Source organism: Neovison vison, chromosome 12 (genome assembly GCF_020171115.1).
Source record: "Neovison vison isolate M4711 chromosome 12, ASM_NN_V1, whole genome shotgun sequence".
Taxonomy (NCBI): Eukaryota; Metazoa; Chordata; class Mammalia; order Carnivora; family Mustelidae; genus Neogale; species Neogale vison.
Genome location: NC_058102.1, coordinates 17648134 through 17669411, shown reverse-complemented (window position 1 = coordinate 17669411; position 21278 = coordinate 17648134). Strand labels below are relative to the sequence as shown.

Sequence of the window (21278 nt, the reverse complement as noted above, 5' to 3'; positions counted from 1 at the left end):
TTGCTTTATTAAAGGAAACTGGTATTCCTTTAACCCACTAAAGCAATCCAGAAAAGAGGCGATAAGGCATATTTTTGAGGAAAGGAAAATACTGTATAGATATTACACTGTAGGAGGAAAAAAAATACAAACAGCTTAATCCATCATCATACCCAAGTATATGACATTGGGAAGGTAGCATTAAAAAAAATTATAATTCTCTCTGGACCGGGCAGCTCTGTTATGAGGCAGTGAGGGGAGAGACAGAAGCTACTAAAGTCCTGTTTATGACTTAGTCACTGACGCCCATTTCTCTCTCAGATACTCATAAAAGCAATAACTACAAAGTTATAAAGAAAACACTTAGGTTAACATAGGAGCTTATCTACTTAAGAAGTTCCAGGGGAAGAAAACCTGACATTCAGTGAAATGCAACACAGGCCAAGTAAGAAGCCAACACTCCCTCCTACACGCATAAACAGAAGGTGTGTACCTGACACATGGAGAAGGCAAATGTTCTTTTAGAGGAGAGAAGCCATACAACCCAAAGTTGACCTGATTTCACCTAAAGTTTTAGTACTACAAATTACTAAATTTAGATATTTGATTTATATTGATATAAATCTTAAAGTTGTCTAATACCTTGATAATTAAACATAACCCAATCTTTACTTTTAGAGAAAGAATCTGATAAAGATTATCAGTTCTATACCGATATATTGCCTGGATCGAATGGAAACTACTTCAGAAGCACACTAACGTGGAAATACCAAAAGCCTTAAAATTTTGTGTATCTGTTAACTTAGCAATTCACTTCTAAGAATTTATTTTAAGAAAACAGTCATGGATGTACACAAGATTCAGGGAAGTGTTGTTTTATAACTATGAAAAGATGCATATAGTCAAAGTGTCCAGTAGAGGATTAAATAAATTATGGTTCAGCCATACAACAGAATAACAAATGAATAAAAATAAAAGACTATGTAATGACCTGGGAAAGATGTTTACAATATATTATTAAGTGAAAAAAGCAGGTTACAAAACAGTATGCAAGTATGAGCCCATTTTTATAAAAATATACATATTTAGCAAAGTAAACGGACAAATGATATTTACCAAAATATTAACATTGGTTATTTCAGCACAATAGGATGATAGTTGATTTTGCTTAAAACCCTCCCCTTTTTTGCCTATTTGAGTTTTCTGTAATGAAGATTATTTTTTAAATGGGAAGGTAGTGAGGGAGTTACTAACCTCAGATTAGCCCAGATGTGCCCCCAGTCTCCTTCTGGCAAGGTAAAATATTTCTGTTCAGCCTGCATCTATGAAATTGCTTCTATTTTATAAATTTGAGTGTCCTTCCAAGATGACATTTAAATTGTCTTTTAGGCAAACTATACAATAGCAATTGTTGATATTTAAAAAACCAAAACAACACTCAGGTTAATTACCACCAAAAAGAATAGATGAGAAAATACAAATCCTCACTTTAAAAAAGGAACAACCCAAGTACATACTACTAAATTATACAAAGTTACATTATCTAAGTTTAGTTTATTGCAAAGATCAAGACAGCACACTAGAAGTTGGGGCTTCTGTTTCACACCATTCGCAGCATTCACTCTGTCCTCCACTGCATTCACTCACCCATGCCGAGAAAGTTCTGTATACACACCATGATCTCTGATATTTCTGGGTTCCCACAGTATAATTAGGAAACTTGACACTTCAATTAAAAAGGTAAAATGAGGACACTTACCATCAGACTATAAAATTCCTCTTCTGGAAGAGGATACTATAGTATTTGAAGATATGCTTTGGAAAAAATCATATAAAAATGAAAAGGGCACCATTTCAAGAGCAGTAGGACTACATTAAACTTAAATGAATTCCAACACTCATAATTAACTCAGAAACAAATCTGGTCTTAACAAAAGCCCCAATAAACTAAAACTATCTTAACAGGCACAATGAACAGTGTAAACACTGTTACTGGGCACCAAGTTTAATAGGGCAGACAATGTTTGCTTCTGCATTCACACTTAATTTTTCAATTACATTTTTTAAAAATGGTGCTGCTTAAGCTATGTATGTTTTACAAAAAATTAATTTTAATAAATATGGCAAATGCTAAAAATCTAGCTAGGTTACCATGCAAGGTATTATATAACCAAGACAAACTCAAATGTATAATAAAGGCAACTTGCATTCAAAATGAACTCTACCCTTATATTTTATTAAAAGGGCAAACATCATGAATTAACCCAGCTGCTTACTTGAATTACAAAAGTAACATGATTCAATATGAAAATAAGAAACTGTCTACAAATCTCTGACAGTAATAAATTGCAATATACAATGCATACAGGAGTCATACAGAGCAACAAACTCTCGTACAAAACAAAAATATTTTAATACCTTTAAAATCCAAATTTTTCTTTAAAATCATTCATGAAAAAGATTCTCAAGTCAGAATTAACACCTCAATTAGTCAAGCATCAGGAAGCTACATTACAGCTATTTAATATACAAAGAGACATCGTTTCCCCAGTCACTTCCTTCTTAATGTCTCTGTTTCCAGAATCGTACAGACTCTTTCCCTTCTCTCCACTCCCCATGCCATCATTTCTTCCGATCATGAAAACTGAATTTGTTGAACACCAGAAATCTAAGGTCAGAAAATTTAAATTGAGCAGAATTAAAGAAAAAATATATTTTTAAAACAAAATATATATTATTTTAAAAATAACATATTATAAACATTCAAAGAGTAAAAACAAGAGACAATGAAAAATAAGTCTACTTCCCACTCCAAATCTCCATTCTGTCTGCCCAAGGGAGCTACTTAATAATTTCTTAGGCATCTTCCTAGAAATCTATGCAAATATGAGTATGTGTGTACCTATTGTACCATTTTTAATCAGTAAGAGAATACACAATTACGTATTTTGAGAAAGCAATTTCTAACAACCTTCTTTATCGGGTCCTTAGTAATAATACAGTCAGGTCCTTGAACAACACAGGGGTTAGGGGTGCCAAACTCTGCACAACTGAAAATCCTCACATAACTTCTGACCCCTCCAAAAACTTAACAGCCTACTGTTGACCAGAAGCCTTACCCAGAACATAAACAGTCAATAAACACATATTTTGTATATGTATTATATACTGTATTCTTACAACAACACTAGAGAAAAGTAAATGTTATTAAGAAAATCATAAGGAAGAGAAAACCACACCTATGGTACTGTAAAAACTCTGCACTTAAGTGGACCAGTGCAGTTCAAACCCATGTTGTTCAAGGGTCAACTGTGATGTGCTGAAATTAACTACCTGTGATAAAAATCAACAGGTACAATCAATTTTTTAAATAATTTAAGCTACAAAGAAAGTTGTATTTTACCTGTTGATACGACGTTGTATAAACCATAACATTTTGTTGTTGACCATCTGCAGTTATTAAGCCAGCTGGTAACTGGTTAGCTAGAAGACCAAAAAAAAAGTTAAACCAGGAAAAGAATCGCATCTCCTCTGTGGGTCTGAACCCAAAAGTCACGCCATGCAAGTCTAATGACAATTCTGTCACTAATCAAAATCATCTTGAACAAAATCATAAACCCTCAAATTTAGCATTTAAAAAAAAAAAGCACCCTAAAAACCACATTTTTCCTACTTCAAGTGTTCAATTTTCTGAATCTTCATTTCTCTAAAATATACTTAGCTGACTGCCCATGTGTACAAATCTGCAGAGACTGGATGGGGTTTCTAATTCATAAGCAGACCTATACCATGAGGCTTAGCTGGGAGCAACACTTACAGGAACTAAGCAGCATGTATTTTATGTACAAGAAATACAAAATATATATCTATAAATTTTAAATGAGAAACAGAATCACCACAGACTTTTTATTTAATCAATATGACAATATTCTTTTTTTTTTTTTGAAGATTTTTTATTTTTAAGTAATCTCTACACCCAACATGGGGCCCAAACTCACAACCCCAAAATCAAGAGTCATACGCTCCTCCAATGGAGCCAGCCAGGCACCCCTATTCAGTTTCTTTAAACACCCTTCAGTTCAAATTAATTTCAATCGCAAGATTTTACATTACAAGCTATAATTCTCAACATTCCTATCTCATGTGAATCATAAACCAAAAACTAGGGGCTATGGAAATCAGAACTATGGCTGAAAGACTAACATCTGCAGAATTTAAATTTCTACGCTTATCCCTCACTGACTTCAAACATAAGGGCATGAACTAATAAGAACTATTCAAAATAGTGCTGTGTCAAAATACTCAGGGCTGATATTCCAAAAGTACCATTACATTTAGTATTAATAACTGCTAACTACATGAATTATATGAACAAATTTAGTTGCATAAATGTATCATAACACTGCTTACTAAATGCCTCCTCTGTGAGTTCTTCACTTAGTCCATCTGTAGCTGTGACTGTTCCACCAATTCCTTTCTCTCCTTTCATAGCCTGGAGAAGGAAAAATCAAAAAAGTAATCACTGGTATTCAAAAGATACTGTTTTCTAGATGAAAATGCTTATTTCCTAAAATTAGGAGCTTCTATTATTACAAACACTGCACAGAGTATTTATTTACACTTCTGGTTAATTACATATGAAGAGGCCCTTCAAAATGCTAACTTTTTATATAAGCAGTAATCATCACAAGACAGTGTTAGTAATGACCTAGAAAATCTAAAATATTTATGGATAAAAATAAATTATTCTAATTCCAAAATACATCAAAAGGAAAATAGAAGTCTACTTACAGATGAAGTAGTCTGCAAAATACTATAAATATTCAGCTCAAAAATCTACTATAAATGATCCAAATTATCTCTTAACTATATATACATATACATATACATATATATATATACACACACACATATATGGCTCTGAGCCAAATGGGCAGTCCTATAACAGCAAGTTTAAAGTTTTAAATTCCTAAATCAAGGGACGCCTGGGTGGCGCAGTTGGTTAAATGACTGCCTCCGGCTCAGGGCGTGATCCTGGAGTCCCGGGATCGAGTCCCACATCAGGCTCCCAGCTCCATGGGGAGTCTGCTTCTCCCTCTGACCTTCTCCTCGCTCATGCTCTCTCTCACTGTCTCTCTCTCTCAAATAAATAAAATAAAATCTTAAAAATAAATAAATAAATAAATAAATAAATAAATTCCTAAATCAAAATTACAGGTTGGACCAAAGAGCTCTAGGTTTCCGTCCATTCACTCTAAGATTCTATGATGCAAAAGATTTGAAAAAGTACTGTGAAGAATTTATACATTCTCTTCCTACTTTAATCATTTGACGATATATACAACACTAATTCAATAGGATTCTAACATTAAAGCTACTAAGGAAGTATTTTGAAACCAATGTGAATCCTATATCAAGTTGGAGTGTGGAAATAAATACACTGATCTCAATTTATTTTCACAAAATTCATACAATGGGCAAAGATAAACCCAAAAGGAAATGCAGAATTTAATAAGAAAGGGACACAGTTAGAATTCCCTTTTTCTTATCTAGAAGGCCCCAAGCTTTGAGGAGCTACCTCTTTTAAATGAACGATAACCACAGCATGTGTTACCATCACAGAGTGCTCACTACATGCCAAGCTAAGGGCTGTACATAGGTTATTTTATTTCTCAGTAACCCTGGGAGATAGGTATTATTACTAACCCAACTTTACAGACCAGGAAACCAAGGCTTCACATATTTAAGTAATCTGCCCAAGGTCTCATGTGGTGGAACTGGGACTCAGCCTCAGGTGGCTGGAATCCAGAGTCCAGGCTCTCAATCATTATACAACTATGATGTCATCAGTAACAAAGGGAAAAAGAAAGGACATGCTATTTAAATACAGTAATCTAAATGATTACATACTTCTTCTGATAAATGATACATTTAAAAAGTTAAAGTGACTAGTATATCTTAGTTTCTTAAAAGCACAATGGAAGGCATTCTACTTACCTCTCTGAATTTCTGAAGGTATAATTTTAGAGGTTCTACATAACTGTCAAAGCCTAAGGTCGACATGGCAAAGAGAATATCTTCTCCATTGATTGTTTTCCGTTTCTCTTGATGGCATCTTTCACTTGCTTCAGATGTTATAAAGCTGATGAACTCACTTACACATTCTTGAACACATTCTTTGGCATCTTTTGCAATCTGAAGAGAAAAATCACAGGTAAATTTGCAGGAACTATCACCATCCCGTTCCTAACAACCTGCAAAAATAAAAAGCTATTCAGAAGAATACGAATTTCAGTTTGTGGCTGGTAACATCTCATCTCTGAAATAATATGCTAATTACATTGACACAATGTGTGCTATCAAAATTCCAACCCTTGGAGTAAGAATAAAAACTCGAATACCAGTAAGAGAAGCTTTGACAACTCTTCTCCGAAAACAGGTATAATTTAGGTAAAAAAGCAATCACTGGATGTCCCTACCATCCCATAAAGATGAAATCTTACTAAGCAAATGCCCCAAGAAAATCAGACCCATGGTATATGTAGTCTACAGTGGGCTAGACTCAGATATCACTCCTCTGCCCTAGCATTTCCACAAATAAGGACACCAGAAAATTTTTAAAAGACAAAACACTGAATTCATGTAAGGTTTACAGGAGAATGAAATAATGACATCTGGTGACATTTTTATTACTGAAGATACCAAGTGTCAGGTACAGGTTTTGAGGTTATTAGAAAAGCAGCACACACCTGCCACTTCATTTTAAAAGCAATTCTTCTTTTAAGAATTAAAAGAATTAATGAATTAATTAATTAATCTAATGAATTAAAGCATGCAATTGCAAAGCCACTTCTAACAGAACAACAAAAATGCTTGCTGAAGCATGCTGTCTTCTACCTCCATGCCTATTTACAACCTGGAGAAAAGTAAACAAGAGCTGCAGGCAAGATAATATAATAGTATGCTAGCTGTATGTGTGACTTTACGTTTTCTAGTAGCTAGGTTTTTAAGAAGGTGAAATTGGGGCATCTGGGTGCCTCAGTGGGTTCAAGCCTCTGCCTTCAGCTCAGGTCATGATCCCAGAGTCCTGGGATTGAGCCCCACATTGGGCTCTCTGCTCAGCAGGGAGCCTGCTTCCTCCTCTCTCTGCCGGCCTCTCTGCCTGCTTGTGATCTCTGTCTGTCAAATAAATAAACAAATAATCTTTTAAATAAAAAGGTAAAATTAATTTTAATATATTTTATTCAGCCCAACATTTCCAAAATATTATCATTTAAACAGAGGATAAAATGGATTTTTTTTTTTTTAAGATTTTATTTATTTATTTGAGAGAGCACGAGCAGGGAGGAGGAGTAGAGGGAGAGGGAGAAGCAGGAAGCCCAATGTGGGACTCGATCCCAGAACCCTGAGATCATGACCTGAGCCAAAGGCAGCCAATTAAAACCAACTGAGCCACCCAGGCACCCAGAGAATCCATTTTAAAACTGAGGTATTTTAATTATTTTTTTCATACTAAGCCTGTACAATCTGAAGTTCTGTTTTACATATACAGCACATCTTAATTCAGACTCGCCACATTTCAAGTGCTCAAGAACCATGTGGGGCCCGTGGCCTGAGGTACAGGGCAGCACAGGGCTAGCAACAGAAACCGTAATCAGCAGTGTGCTTTATTTCCCCTCAAAGCATAAGGAGGGCCTCTCATACTGGAACTTATAGGCTTTGCCTAATACTACACTTCTTTGTGAGCTTTATTACTTTCGTAAGCACTTCATAAGCTACAATGAGAAAAAAGTTTATTATGAAATACAATATATAAAAAAAGTGCTTCTAATTCAGACCAAGTGATGAGTAGAGAGACAAGTTTTTTTAAAGTTGTTAAAAATAACTGTCTATATGACTGTCTGTCTCAAGACAGAACTACTTAAAAAAAATGCCAGTTAAATTTAAATATACATTAATATTTATGATTATATAAAAATAGTTGCTTCCAAATCTAAGGATTTTCTCCATATCAGTCCAAAATGACCCAATTTTGCTGCAACATTATAGAAGTCGCAACTCCATATGCCCAAACCTGATAGTTCTGATAATGCACCTGTTTTTCAAGAGATGGTTCATTCTATTTTATTTGCTTCATGTGGGGGCAGGGACACCGCACATGGAGTCCTGCTCAGTAACATGTAGGGCGGAAAGAGCTGCTGGACCTGGGGAAGGCTGAACGGCTGAAATCAATAGCTGACCGTGCTCAGAACTACACACTCACGTAGGTGTCTGCTCCCCCCTCCCCTGGAAAAATAAACCCCGTTAAATGTCTCCTCCGCATTACCTTTCCCGTTTGAGGTATGGCATTTTTCATTATCCTTGCAACATTTGCAATCGGAAGATAGATATCTTGTTCTCTGAAACTTTCTTTTGAACCATTTGTGTCTTCATGATCATTCATGCTGTCCTCAGTATCTAAGGAAATAAAAATGACTTAGGTTTAAAGTTTCTCATCATCTTTACTTCAAGATAGAGAAGACTACCTAAAATGATCTAAGGTGAGAACCATCCTGTTCATTTCCTAATCATTTTTAGGGAGGAGGATAGCAGCTCTTTTCATAATTCTGTCACAGCCATAACTGAATCTACTCATTAGTTTCAAACCCACTGCCTCAAATCCTTTGATCCCCAACTCTGCCTAATAAAATGTTACCTACCCGTTCGCAAAAAAGCTCAAAAACATCTCCACAGCACCTTCAGAAGTGATCTCTCCTTTCACAAAATATCACAAAGTGCTTCTCCATGTCTTTCCTGACACATTTTGTAATTCTTTTTATTTCTCTCTTAGATAACGGCTCCCTCTTAGATAACGGCTACCTTAGGCCAGGGATCAACTCTGTGTACTTCCTAGAACTCGGTATAGCATCTTCCACAGAAGAATTACTCACAAGTATTTGTTACATAACTTAGCTAGCAAATTTATAGACTATGACCTATAGTTCCTTGCATATCGCCAGATTACGAGGTTATATTATACAAAGCCAAGTTTACACAGAATGGAAAAAGTGGACTTGAACACTACTGAGCCAACTGGATTAATACTATGTACTAACTTTTTGAACAAAGCTATAGCACTGATCTGACGTTCTTGCAAAAAGTGAATCCTTGAATTATATAGACTCAGATGTAACTGCAGCTTTCACAGTACCAGTAACAGCCTTTTTAAACTAAATGCAGTATTCTCTAAGTAATATGTACTCTTTCTAGGCACTTAAGCTGATTCAAGTTACATTTTTTTTTTCAAGTTACATTTTTACCTGTATCTGTTTCAGGATGAAGTAACTAATCACCCACCCCCAACTGCCTACCAAAAACTGTATCTTAAGGGGCACCTGGGTGGCTCAGTCAGTTAAACATCCAACTCTTTATATCAGCTCAGGTCTTGATCTCAGAGTCTGCATAGGGCCCTGTGCTGGGCATGGGGCCTGCTTGCCAGTCCCTCCCTCTGCCCCCTCCCCCACTTACTCCCAAAAAAGCATACTTTTTCTTTTAAAGTAGGCTCCACATCCAGCATGGAGCCCAATGAAGGGCTTGAACTCACAGCTCTGAGATCAAGATCTGAGCTGATATCAAGAGTCGGATGCCACCCAGGTGCCCCCAAAAAATACTTCTCTAGAACTCTCTTCTAGAATTCTTTTCCAGAACTCATCACTCTTTTGCTGACTATTCTAATAAAAACAGCCTTGTTTTAGACTATCACTGAACTTTGACACAAGATTGCTCATTTTCCCGTAAAGACAAAAGTAACCTGGAACATCACATTATTATAATTTCCACTATGTTGTTTGTCCAGGGAATGTCTTGAATCGCGGCTCTCTCACCGTCATGCGGCTGTATGACGTAGTGGCTTCCTCCGATGTAGTCCGCAGAGATGCCCAGTTGAGAAGCGTCTGTCGTAGCACTGTCCCCATCCATCTAGGAGGAAAGACGTTTTGCAATACTCTTCAATAAAACGTCTGAAAAAACCTAATAAATTCGATACTCATAAACTGTCACAGGATGGGTCAATTAGTTTTCAAGGCGTTAAGCTTACTAAAAGATAACATTTATATCTCTTGATTTGGAAACCTTTCGATAATTTTCCAATGTTTCAAAATGCCCCTGTCTACTCTCCGTAGGTGAGAAGCATGAAGACCAACAGGGAAGCAAAACAAGGAAATGAATCTAAAACACACACCTCTTTCTTTGCAATTGCATAATCCTCACATAGAGTGCAGACAACGCTGACTTACAACCTAGCTTGTCCCTGGAGTGACAACCAAAGCCAAAGTCAGCTTAGTAGTCACCTAAAGTCACTGATTCCCATCACTTTCCACTCTCCCGCCACAGCCGGATAGTCCTAGGCGAATCCTTTTGCTCTTGTGCGGACCTTCTCTGCTGTCTCACAGAAGTTCCACAAGGGGCAATGTCTTGGTTCAAACTGCTGTTTGGCATGAGAAGCATACACATTCCTGGGACAACTCTGGGACCACACAACCTGGAAGCACACCCTCCTGGGAACAGCTCTAATTCTACTCCACAATTCCCCCCTCCTGCCCCCTCCCTCAAACTTCAGATTCTTTAAAGAAAAAAGAAAAGGGGAGAGGGTGGTCAGGGAGACTGGGGATCTGCATAAGAAGACAGTAAAATTATAACCGTAGACAAAAATGAGAATTAAAATGACTGTTTTTAAAAGAAGCCTGCTTAATTAAGTTTGCTCAGAGCTAAAAGAATTCTAAGAGGGAAAACCTAGAGAAAACTGCACCATAAGCCCTAAACGGTCCTCAGTCCATTTCACCAACATGGCAAACCCTGGAAATCTTTCCACTTTGCAAATAATACTATTCAAAACAATAAGGGACTAGCTATCTGTGGGTGGAAAAATTGTAAATGCATTACCTGAATAAAAAGCATAGGAAAAATTAAGTACGATCTATACATGCTTTCAGTCCAAATCAAGAGACACTTGATCCCACATGTTTATCAGGGCCAGGACATTGATAACAAGTTTAATGTTATTAACTGCACTATTTAAGTCCTTGTGTGCCACATCATGTTTCCCGGCTCTGTTGGATTTTCATCTACTTGTAAAATAGCACGCGGGTTTCCAAGTCTTCAATGACATGATAATTCTTTGATACGTCTATTGACTGGTGTTTAATTTAATTGTAGATAAAGATACATTTCCATAATCTGTGTAGTTTTCTAAGGGGCTAGAGAACAGAGTTCACCTACTTTAAATAATTTGCACAAATACAAGGTACCTATTTATTGATACTTCATAGTGGCTTCTAAAAGGTAGTAAACGATGGTCAGTGAGCTTTGATTCTGACTTTCCTGCTGATCCCTGAAAACAGCATCACTACCCATTAAATGTGTTTCTATACAAAATGGAAATAGTATCACCTTCCCCATATTAAACAGCTAATGTGAAACAGTACCCAAAAGTAAAATGCTATTTTAATCTTAAAATGCTAACAAGATACTAGGAGAATGGTCTTTTTTTTTTTTTTTTACGATTTTATTTATTTGTCAGAGAGAGAGAGAGAGAGAGAGATAGAGATCACAAGTAGGCAGAGAGAAAGGGGGAAGCAGGCTCCCTGCTGAGCAGAGAGCCCGATGCCGGACTCTAACCCAGGACCTTGAGATAATGACCTGAGCCTAAGGCAGAAGCTTAACCCACTGAGCCACCCACGTGCCCGAGAATGGTCTTTAATAGATAGGATGATGGATTTATTAGCCATGAAAGAAAGCTCAATTACGATAACTGTGAATTAACTAGTTTTTATAATGCCCTAAGGGAGATTAGGGAGATGACAGTTTAGGAGAAAGAACCTACAACTGGAAACAAATCTTTGTTGGGGTGGGGCAGGGGGCATCTGTCTGGGGGATCAATTAATTTATAAATATAACATGAAAAAAGTAGTAAAGGCAAAAAGTTTAAATCACATTTTCTTGTCATACACTGGAATTACTAGCAAGATTATCATTTGGATTCACAGCATTAGCCTCTAAACCTCAGTCTTCTAAAAAATACTTCTGAAAGTATTTCAGAGTTGTCAGAATGGAAAGAAAAGGAACCTGCTAAAGAGCTGTGTACTCGGTAGATGGTGATCCAACCCGCCCTTCTTGAGAATGAGCAGCACGTTGCAGACTTAGCTGTGTGTGTCTCTGGGTCTGCAAGCCGTAGCTCTTCTGTCATTTCGTCACACCTGTCTTCCTATCTTTCTACCTTAAAATCCTGCCCCATACTTTAATCCCAGTGTTCTCCCACTCTCCTGAAATCTTTCTGATTTACCCTATTCTGCAAGCCCAAAATGAGTGTCCCCTTCTCTGAATCACCAAGATACCTGGTAACAAATCCAGCCTCATCTTTGATGCTTACAATCTGCTAGCCATTCACATATATATACTATGAGTGGGGATATGAGGCAGAGGTACTTGCTAGATACATCCCAGAGGCTTTTTCAAGATCTAAACTTCCTATAAAAATATTCAAAATAGACTGGAGATTTTAAGTAAACCAGTCAACAACTACTTACCAAGTAAGCACCTGGTATTTATCAGGTCCGTGCTATGTGCTGGGGATGTAGCCTAGTCAACAACATAGACAAGATCTCTGTCCTCATCTTGCAGGGAAGACAAGTATTATGTAAACTAGTGGTAGGGGAAAGGGATGGAGAGTGTAGTCTATTAATACTTCCAAGACACAGGCTCTGGAATCCTATCACCTGGTTTGAATTCCTTCCTACTTACTTGCCATGAGACCTTGAGCAAGTGAAATGAAGACAGGACTCACCATGGAAAGACTCCGCATAGTATAACAGGAGTACACAGTAAATATTATATATAGCTATTAAATAATTACAATAACTAATTACTAGTGCCAAGTGCTAAGGAAAACAAAGGTGTTTTGTTATATGCTTTGAGAGCTTATTGCAAAAGGGGCCACAAGTGAGTCTGGGAAGTCAAGGAAGCAGTCTCAGGAAATGACATTTAAATAGATGAAAAGATAGAAATCAGCCAGGCAAGGAAGAATGGGAAAAGAATGTTCCAGGCAAAGGAAAAAGAAATCTACTACTGGTGGACTAGAATGAACTAACAAGAGGCTAGATGAAGCGGTGCCTTGTGGACAAGAGCAAATCAAAGGGGAGTCCGATTTGCACAGTTCTGCTAAAATTCTGGCTTCAGTCCAGTGTAGAAATGGAGGAGCAAGAATGAGGGCAGAAGACCACGAAGGACCATGAAGCTGTAGTCAGCATGAATTCAGGCAAGATGATGAACATTCATTCCCCAGATAGGTCCAGGACAACAGCAGTGGAGATCAAGGGGAGCAGAGGAAAGAGCCTTGCAGGAGGTCAAATCAACAGACGTGGTGACTGAGTGAAAATGAACCAGAGGAAGGACCGAGGGGACGCTGCTGGGCTTCTTGCAGCTGCAGAGATAGAGAACGGGAAAGGCAGGGAATGGGAGCACTGGGCACCGAGAGCCGAGCTGGAGCCAGTGACCACAAATGTGCAGGGGCACAGTCATGACACATCTGCAGCTGGGGAAAGAGGAGGGAAGCTAAAGTGCTGGGCCTTATCCAGACAGCAAAGAGGGAAGGGCATGCAGGAGAGCGACAAGACAATGGGTAAAAGAGCCAATCATTAGATCCAAGAAAACTGGTAACTACGGACAAAGAGTAGTTCAATCCCATTAAACTAATGTGACTGACTATTCTGTTTACTTAGCTGAACTGATATTGTTTTCTAAAATATTATGTGAAATCAATGGTCGGCTGGCTAACACAATAATTTGGTGATGTAGCAGTATTTAAATTACACTAATAATTTGTTGCAAATGCGGGAAATAGTTCCCTCTTTAAGATGTTTAACATTTATTGAGCACTTTCTAAATATCTCCAGCACTGTTCATGACCCTGTGAAGCAGATGAGAAAATTGAGGTTATTGAAGGCTAATGACTTGCCAAAGGTGGCAGAGTAAATGGGATTTAAATCCAGAGTCTCCGATGCCAAGTACTTTACAGTATTTGTTCCTAATAGTTTTTCCTATAGTCCATAAGCCTAAATCTATACTTTGGCCTCTCTAAATTCCAGGTCTAATGACTGTATATTAAAAACATATAAAGTTGCAAGCCAGGACATTATCTGTGGGATATAAGCTATACACCTGGTTTGGGGTTCAGGATCAAGAGCAATCATGGGCCCTTTGGGCAGACCACCCAGGTTGAGGCTGGGCTCCCCACTTACGAGCTGTATGTCTTTACTTACTGTCCTCTTAGTGCTTCAGCTTCCCCATTTTTAAGATGGAGTTGCTATGAGAAGTTATTATATAAAAAGCACTTAGCAAAGTGTATGATACATAATACGAACTCAACAAACATAACCTAATATTATTTTTGTCTCTTCAAATACAGTGCTCACCCTTCTTTCCAGGCATGGTTTTTCTCTCTCACATAACCCCTTTCACCTGTTCTCTGGACCAATTCCTTTTTATCTCTTTGAGGATAAGAAGTGACACGAAGATTCCTTCCCTCTAATGGATCTTCAGACCAGCTGCTTCGCTCTTTCTTCAACACGCTCATGCTCCCTCACTGAACACACAGAAGTACACCCAGCCCTGGAAAACCGAGATTCCACGCCACAGCCTTGGCTAGCGATCACGGTCACCCCGACGGTCCTCACGCAGCGCTGCATTCCTACTGCAGCTCCCTGGCGGCGCTTCTCCACCCCACCAGGATGCTGAACCCGCTCTCGGAAGTTGCCACTAATCTTGCCTTCATTCCCACTTGGCTGTTGTTAGTAGTGCTGGCCACTGAGGACCCCACACTTACTCGTGAAATTCTCTTCTCCCTTGATTTTGAACAATATCCTTTTCCCGGTTTATTTTTTTCTCCCCACAGCCCAGTTGTTAGTTTCACCCAAGGTTATCCTTTCCTGTTTCTTCCCTTACTCTTTTAATGAACTCATGAAATACCACTTCTATGCTTGGAAGTCCTAAATCTACAACCATACCCTGCCTGCCACTCCAGTGAGCCATGCCCGTAGAACATATCTGATAGCCCATCGCTGCCAACTTAAGATTTTGGAAACTGAAACTCACCCTCCCGTGTCCTGCAAGGAGGCAGTAGCTGAGAGCTCCTCATCTGTTTTCTAGCTACTGTGATCCCATCCTCCCAGGCTAATTACACCAACATCATCTTAGATTCTTCTGTCTCCTCCAAGTTCCACTTCTTATAATAAGTTTCCTGGATATGCCCTTCCTTTCTCTCCTGCCACTGCATTACTATCAAACCTACCAGGGTACATATTGTTTTAAGACGGATCTCACTCGAATACCGTTTCTATAGCGCCTGACCCTGGAACATTCTAAAAGTCTTCAGCATCAAATCCAAACCTAGTTTTTCCACGGCTTTTCATGAGTGGATCCCCCACTTAACTAAACTTGTTTCCAACTCTATCTTCAGGGCTGATAAAAATCTTAGTGCTAGAATGTGCCTTATTTAAGGATCACCAGGTACAGCTCTTTTATTTTAGGGCTGAGGCATGAGTCATGGCTCAAGGAAGTTGTAACATGCCTGACATCACAAATATAGTAGCAGATTCAGAACTAAGTATCCAGACAGGAAAAGTGGTATCTCGCACTAAATTATCCTATGAAATCTCCACTTGGATGATGCAAATCTACTCCCCATGCCCCTAAACATCAGTTACTCATCCCTGCCTTCAGGCTTTTGCTTTCGGTGATACCGTCCACTATCCAAATCCCACTTATCCTTCAAGGCTAAGTCCAAGACAGTCACAACTACCCAGGCCTACCACACCACTGGTCTTTTCATCTCTGCTACCCTTAGAACTAACATGTTCCATTCCCTGCACAATTGTCCTCTAAGCATTCAGTTCCACTGAAGCCCTTCTAGCAAAACAGACAGCCTCTTAAGAGCTGGGACAAGCTTTTTATCTTGTAGTCTCCACAGCACTTAGGGGCCCACAGGAAACAATACATGCAAGTCCCTAAAAAGAAAGATGCAACAGGAATGAGTGAGTGGACGTACTGTCTGTCTAGACTTGAAGGACATTCATTCTGCTTGGGATCTCCAGTGAGACATTAGGTATAATTTTATTTCCAGCTAATTATTGTTCAAATCTAGTTAACAACCAAAATGGTACGACATACTTACCGTCATGAAATACTGTCAGAACCGTGTTGTCAGCGGTGTTCAGGAACACCTTTCTAAAAGGAGGGCTAATCTTCGCCCAACTTCAACCTAGAAGATAAACATCTATTAGTAGTAACAACGTACTGCCTACAGGCTTTCTTCCTAGTAAAAATTTAAAAAGCGTATATAATTTCACCTACTATTCTTATTCAACAGAGTGCAAAAAAGCAGGCGCCCAATAAAGGTTTCTTAAATTGGCAGCTATATTTTGGAGACCTGGCAAAAAAGTTAATTCTACGGCAGGGAGGAACTGCTTTCCTAACATAACCCTGAATTTAGTCACGTTAATCATAAATATTTGTCACAATACCCCAAATTATATGCACGAGACAAAAATTTTTACACATCTAAATTCTTCAAAATATTAACACCCAAGACACAAACATCCCAACTTAATTTTTCAGTGATTTTCTTAATATTTTAGAGTGATATTTAGGGAGTCCAAAAAGCTCAAAAGGGGAAAAGAATATCTCAGAATACAATGGTTTTAAATTAAACACCTCGGATGATACTGAAAAGAAGATACATGCTGCCCGGATAACATACATGGAACACAATCAATTAGGACCTTTATTTACCATTTTAAAGCACCACCATTTTGGACTAAAACTGCATCTGAATAGCACTTCATTTTCACTGTAAGGCATAAATAGCTGAATAAATTGGTATCAATTACAATGTTACAATCTCCATTTCTCATTTGCTCTTTTCCCTTTTTTCAAGTGAAGCAATTATATTGGGGGGAGGGGCAAAACAAAAACATATTCTTTCAGTGTTAATTTTAAAAGGAAGAGAAAATAATGCAATGCATTCAAGCATGAAATCTAGTAAACAGAAGAAAAAAAAAGTGTAGCCACGAACTGAATTTTTTAAATGTCAGTCCAGGCAGCAAAGACTGGCTGACATTGTCTACTCTGCTATAATCTAAAAAGCAATGTCTGATTTCTTTTTTAAATATTGTCCTCTTTCTAACCCCAAAACTGCCCAGAAGATTCCTTCCTTGTGGCTAGAAGCGTTTTTTTTTTAAAAGGATGTCTTTGAAAAAGAAAATCCTCAGTACACTTAAAATGGAGCTATATACATTTATGTATTTTGCTTGGGGGAGGGGGGCACACCTCACCACACTCTCTCACCCAAATAGTTGACTCGGTATATATTTAGAGTCAATATATTAAAGATAAGCACTGTCACCTCATGGTATATATTTTCCTAAAGGCAGGTTATGATCTATGTGAAAGCTCAAGGGAATGCATACATCTGTTTAATGTTTGAAGAAATGCAAATTTGTATCCAAGAAAAGCAGCAGACCCTTCCTCCACCCTCCATTCTTTGGCATCAACAACCAGAGTTTTGCATCAATAGAATCCTTAAATTAAGCTACAGGAGCAGTGCGGGGAAGGAATAATCGCCTTTTAAGGAATTCTGGTTAAACTTTCAATACTTTACAAATAAAACCCTTATTTATTAATGCCACTTATATCGATCAGTTTATCTTACCACTTTATTTTGCCGATTAGTTTCCGTACTAAGAAAGCCCAAACCACCCCAGGGATTCGTGGCACGAACCAGGGCACCGTGGAGTCCATGCGGGTTAGTGGGATGCTATTTTTTTTTAAGGTCGTAGGCTACCTAACCTTGTTTAAATGATCTTGTTACAGTACTTTGGCCAAGATTACGACTTGTGGGTGCTCCGTAATTCTTTGTTCTCGAAGACTAGTGCTCCTCAGGCCCGGCAGATCCTCCCCGCCTCCCACCGAAGATTAAAACCTTAGTCCAATCCGAAAGGCTTCCTTCCCACCTTCGGGGCAAGTCCAGGGACCGCAAGCCGCCAGATGGCTGCATTCTTTACGTGTAAGCCAGACTGCGGGGAAACCAAATCCACTCCTTCCTCCCGGGGACCTGGCTTCCTCCCCACGAAGGTGCGCGGGCTGGCCCCGGCCCCACCGCCCGGCCCGGCCGACTGTCAGTCCCGCCGGTGCGGGGCGACCGCCCCTGGCGCGCATCCCCCGACTCGCCCGCCCAGGCCCCGGGCCCGCGCCCAACGCCTGCCGGCCGCCCTCCCGCCCGCTCGGGGCGCCGGGGCAGACAAAGCGGCCCGGCCCTGCCATGCCCCCGCGGGCCGGCTGGCGGGAGAGCGGGCGGGAGGGGGGCGCCCCCGGGGACTCCGCGCGGCAGCCCGGCCAAGGGCGCAGGGTCGGAACCGGGGTCCGGGCCAGTGCCCCCCGCTCGGCTGCCCGCACAAAATGGAGCCGGGCGGGGCGCCGCCGAGAGGGGGCCCGAGGGGGCCCCGGCGCCCCCTCCTCGGCCTCGGGCCCGGAGCTCGGCGGCGGCGAGCAGGAGGCGGCCTGGCCCGAGTCCCGCCGCTCGTCGGCCCGGAGCACAAAGAGCCGCGCCGCGGCCCCGCGCCCGCTCCCCGGCCGGGCCCGCAGCGGGAGCGGCCTCGCAGGCGCCGGCCCGGCCCCGGCCCCGGCCCCGGCCCCGGGCGGGAGGGCGGGCGGGAGGGAGGCGAGTGGCCCCGGCCGCGGCAGCGTTGGCGGCGGGGACGGCGCCGGGAGGAGACGGACATTTCATTCGAGCTAAAGTGGAGTCGGTTTAGGAGCGATCATTGGCCGAAGCGAGACACAAACCTCCAATGCAGCCCTGGTTGGCTCCCGTCTCCAATCGGCTGTTTGGTTGGACAGAAAATGGCTGCGAAGGAACCAGTCCCAGCGCGGAGCTCCGCTTCCAGGACTCGGCCTCCCCTCCCTCCGCCGCGGGCCGCTTCCCTCGGCGCGACACCCTCCCTCCGCGCCTCCCGCGTGCCCGCCCGCCGCGGCCCCGCCCCTGCCCCGCCCCCGGCCGCGGCCCCGCCCCGCCCCGCCTCCGCCGGGTGTGCCGAGCGGCCGCGGCGGCGAGAACCTGCAGAGTAGGCTGCGGGCTGCGGGCTGCGGGCTGCGGGCTGCGGGCCGCGGTGAGCGGCGGGCGGCTCCTGCGGAGGCTACGCGGGGCGGCGGGCGGCCTCTGTGCTCGGCGGGGGCTTCCCAGGGCCGGGACTCGGGCACGCTCTTGAGGTCTATGCGGGTTTTCTTCCCACGGTGTTTTCCCGGGCCTCCGCGAGGCGTGATTTCTCAGGCTTCCCTCCCCCACGTGAAAGCGTCTCACCCGCCCGGCGATTTTTTAGAAGGGGAAACCAAGGGCAGAAACCGCCCGCCAGGGCGACACTCGAGCTCCCGGGTGGATTTGAATGACGGCTCCCTCCTGGAATGCCTTCAGCACCTCGTGTTTTCCTTGTGTGCCTGTAAACGTTGCCAAACGCACAACGGCTCCCTCTCGGTCCCGGAGCTCCGATGTTCGTTGTTCAGATTTCCTCTAAAGATACAGCCCTCTCCTTCAGGTTTAACAGGTTGGTCGGACGAGCCAGCCTTCACCCTGAATTTAAAATGTTGCGTTTCCTGTCCCCCTGCTGCGCCCCCGCCCCGCCCCCACAACAGTCGCTACCTGAGATGTGGCTTTTCCCAACCAGATGATTATTTGGGCCGCAAGACTCCATGCCCTGTTCTTGCCTCTGCAGCCAGGCACTCCCGCTGGCTTTTCCTGACTGCAGTGTGGGTCAGACTTCCCCGGGCTGCGACCATCACAGATGACGGGCTGTGAGCCAGACACCGCCGCGCGCTGCAAAGGGCGTCAGGATTTCTGCAACGGGAGCCGGCAATCGCGTTCCCTTTACTTCCACTAAACAAGTGGCCCGGTGCCACATTAAACTTTCCAGCTTTAATCATTTAAAAATATATAGCCATGTTTTATTTATAGAGCTCCTACTGTTTCTCCGCATATTTTAACATTTCAAGAGCAAATAAGGAAGCAATGACAAGTGAAAGCCTCCGAGTTATTCCAAGAGGAGTTAAGTAGCAATGCCACTGTGCAATCAGACACCCTGACTTGAATTCCAGCTCCCCTCGTACTGTTTGACGACCCTGGCCGCATTTCTTTGCCCCTCCCTTGCAGTTTCCTCACCTCTGTAATGAGACTGATAGTTGCTCGCTACTTCTTAGGATTGTTTGGAATTAAAGAAAATTCTCAAAGAAAACCCTAAAAAGAAAAAAAAAGTTGGCCTCCTATCTTAAGATCTTTATATGATATGAATTTCAATCTCCATCAAACTTTAAAAAAAAAAAATAACTGTCATTTGCTATAAAGGGGTAAAACTGGCCTACCTTGGACCTCTCCCTTGATGATGACCCATGCAAGTGGAGTTTTCAGAGTGAAATGATGTGCTCAAAGACAGGAAATATAAAAAAAGGAAGTAGTAGGATTGAGAGATGTATGACTAATCCACACACTGGATGATGAACCAAACGCTGCACGATGACTGCTTTTCCTGAGTTCACATGCTCTTATTTCAGTACTGTTGATCTAACAGACATGCTCAGTTCTGATGCAACAACAAGGTTCGTCAGCTCCCACTGTTTATCAAGGGCTGTGTCAGGAGCCTCAGGGCGGCAACGGCGGATAAAGCACTCTCCTTACTCTGGGGCCCTAACTCTAGAAGACAGGGACCTACCTAGTCCATGCCCCTCTGCTGCTGAATCCCAGGTCACGCCGGCTTGACAACCTGTGTTCTCTGTGCCCTTTACACCTGCATTCAGGAAGCCCCCCAGCAAGTGTTACCCCCATTTTTCATGATCACGTGATGGAAGAGATGTATCACAGTTTAGTTGTGGAAAGACATTATCTAGACTAATCCAGACTTTCCTTTTTTTCTCTTGACTGTTCAGATATTTTATTGCTTCTAGGCTAATCTAGACTTTTCATTACAGGTTAGAGGATCAGTGATTGTCTCTTTTACTGGTCCACACATCATAGCTGCCCCTTAACTTATACCATTATTTATATGAGCCATAATTCGGCAAACAACAAAGCAGGATCCTTGGCACAAGGAAGACTTCCGGGTTGGATTTTACTTTATGACTTTAATGAGGCCTCATAGAATTTCTGTGATGGTAGCGTCTAGTATAGAATGAATGGTCTCTGTTTCCAACTTCCTGATTCTATTCTCGCCCCTTTCTTCTCTGTCCGT

At 41.4% G+C, this 21278-nt stretch overlaps 1 protein-coding gene across 4 annotated transcripts; it reads right to left on the bottom strand.

Annotated features, from left to right (window-relative positions):
- Positions 1-2194: 2194 nt before the first annotated feature.
- Positions 2195-20457, bottom strand: NFYB (nuclear transcription factor Y subunit beta). 4 transcript variants are annotated; one of them, XM_044227158.1, is made up of 8 exons: positions 20416-20457; positions 16184-16270; positions 9843-9936; positions 8306-8436; positions 5977-6174; positions 4390-4471; positions 3383-3462; positions 2195-2647 (listed from the first exon to the last, which is right to left on the bottom strand). In XM_044227158.1, exons 2-8 carry the CDS (start codon positions 16187-16189, stop codon positions 2615-2617), a joined length of 624 nt encoding a protein of 207 aa, XP_044083093.1. In that variant the 5' UTR covers positions 16190-16270; positions 20416-20457; the 3' UTR covers positions 2195-2614. The 4 variants fall into 4 exon arrangements, with proteins under 4 accessions (XP_044083093.1, XP_044083090.1, XP_044083091.1 ...); XM_044227155.1 differs by lacking the exon at positions 20416-20457 and adding an exon at positions 18850-18977; XM_044227156.1 differs by lacking the exon at positions 20416-20457 and adding an exon at positions 18021-18153.
- Between the last annotated feature and the right edge of the window lie 821 nt (positions 20458-21278).